This window comes from Sinocyclocheilus anshuiensis, unplaced genomic scaffold (assembly GCF_001515605.1).
Source record: "Sinocyclocheilus anshuiensis isolate Anshui unplaced genomic scaffold, SAMN03320099.WGS_v1.1 C32343540, whole genome shotgun sequence".
In the NCBI taxonomy this organism is placed as follows: domain Eukaryota; kingdom Metazoa; phylum Chordata; class Actinopteri; order Cypriniformes; family Cyprinidae; genus Sinocyclocheilus; species Sinocyclocheilus anshuiensis.
The window spans coordinates 1-887 of NW_015615117.1; the positions used below are offsets into that span (position 1 = coordinate 1).

Genomic DNA, 887 nt, shown 5'->3' on the forward strand with positions numbered 1-887 from the left:
TGTGAATTCATGCGAATATATAAAAAAGCACAGGATACACTGCATATTGAATAATGAAACATTTATTTGCTTCAACTCAGAAGAACATATTCTTTTGTCTAAGCATCAGATGATCCTCTGTGTAACAGTCAAAGCAGGTTTTGTTTCTAGTGGTACTGTCTTTGAAGGGAGGAGATCACGACGGCGAGGAACTTCTGAAAAGCGGCCTGGACCTCAGGGGTGAATGCAGCGCCCAGTTGTGCAGCAACAACGACGGTCAGGCAGTCACCCAAAAGCTGTGGGAGGACACAAGTGTAGTGTCATAGACCGAAGGGATGAACACTGGAGTCAGAACAAGGCTTGGTAATAAACATTTTGTAATCTGGGTGTCATCTTACCTTGAAGTTGTCAGGATCTACGTGGAGCTTCTCGGAGTGCAGCACACTCAGTTCAGCATAGACGGCTTTGATGTTGTCCATGTTCTTCACGGCTCTGTCCAGGCCATGCAGCACGACTTTACCGTGAGCAGCAACCATGGGGTTTCCCATGATGGCAGCGGCATTGTACAGGTTTCCAAAGTTGCCGAAGTACCGCTGGGTCCAAGGGTAAACGATAAGACATCTACAAACCAGAATGAAGAGAAAGAGCATTGTATTAGAGCACAGTAAAGAAACTAGATGCCCGCTTTAAGTTACTATAATTGCCGGGACTCAATACCTTGCCAGAGATTGCTGACCAACGACGTCGTAGTTCATCTTGGAGAAGATGTCCTGGATGGTGGCCCTCTCAAATTCTGTCCACTCAACCATGTTTCCGACTGTAGATGTTCAGACAAAGTGCCTTAAACAGAAGCTAAAGAGTGCTGTGAAGAGAGAGTTTCATTGCGGTACTTAAATGCGCTTCATCAC

The 887-nt window shown here is 45.8% G+C and overlaps 1 protein-coding gene across 1 annotated transcript; it reads right to left on the reverse strand.

Moving 5' to 3' along the window:
• Nucleotides 1-120: 120 nt before the first annotated feature.
• LOC107682559 (hemoglobin subunit beta-2-like) lies at nt 121-881 on the reverse strand. The gene is made up of 3 exons (XM_016478760.1): nt 697-881; nt 378-600; nt 121-275 (listed from the first exon to the last, which is right to left on the reverse strand). The coding sequence occupies exons 1-3, from the start codon at nt 786-788 to the stop codon at nt 147-149; spliced, it is 444 nt and encodes a 147-aa protein (XP_016334246.1). The 5' UTR covers nt 789-881; the 3' UTR covers nt 121-146.
• Between the last annotated feature and the right edge of the window lie 6 nt (nt 882-887).

What these genes read in the sequence shown, in the direction of transcription:
- LOC107682559 (XM_016478760.1), bottom strand. Translation starts at nt 788, where the DNA reads ATGGTTGAGTGGACAGAATTTGAGAGGGCCACCATCCAGGACATCTTC. An exon ending in GGTCAGCAATCTCTGGCAAG is followed by an intron (nt 601 to 696) that starts GTATTGAGTCCC and finishes TCTGGTTTGTAG; the next exon opens with ATGTCTTATCGTTTACCCTT. An exon ending in TAGATCCTGACAACTTCAAG is followed by an intron (nt 276 to 377) that starts GTAAGATGACAC and finishes GTCCTCCCACAG; the next exon opens with CTTTTGGGTGACTGCCTGAC.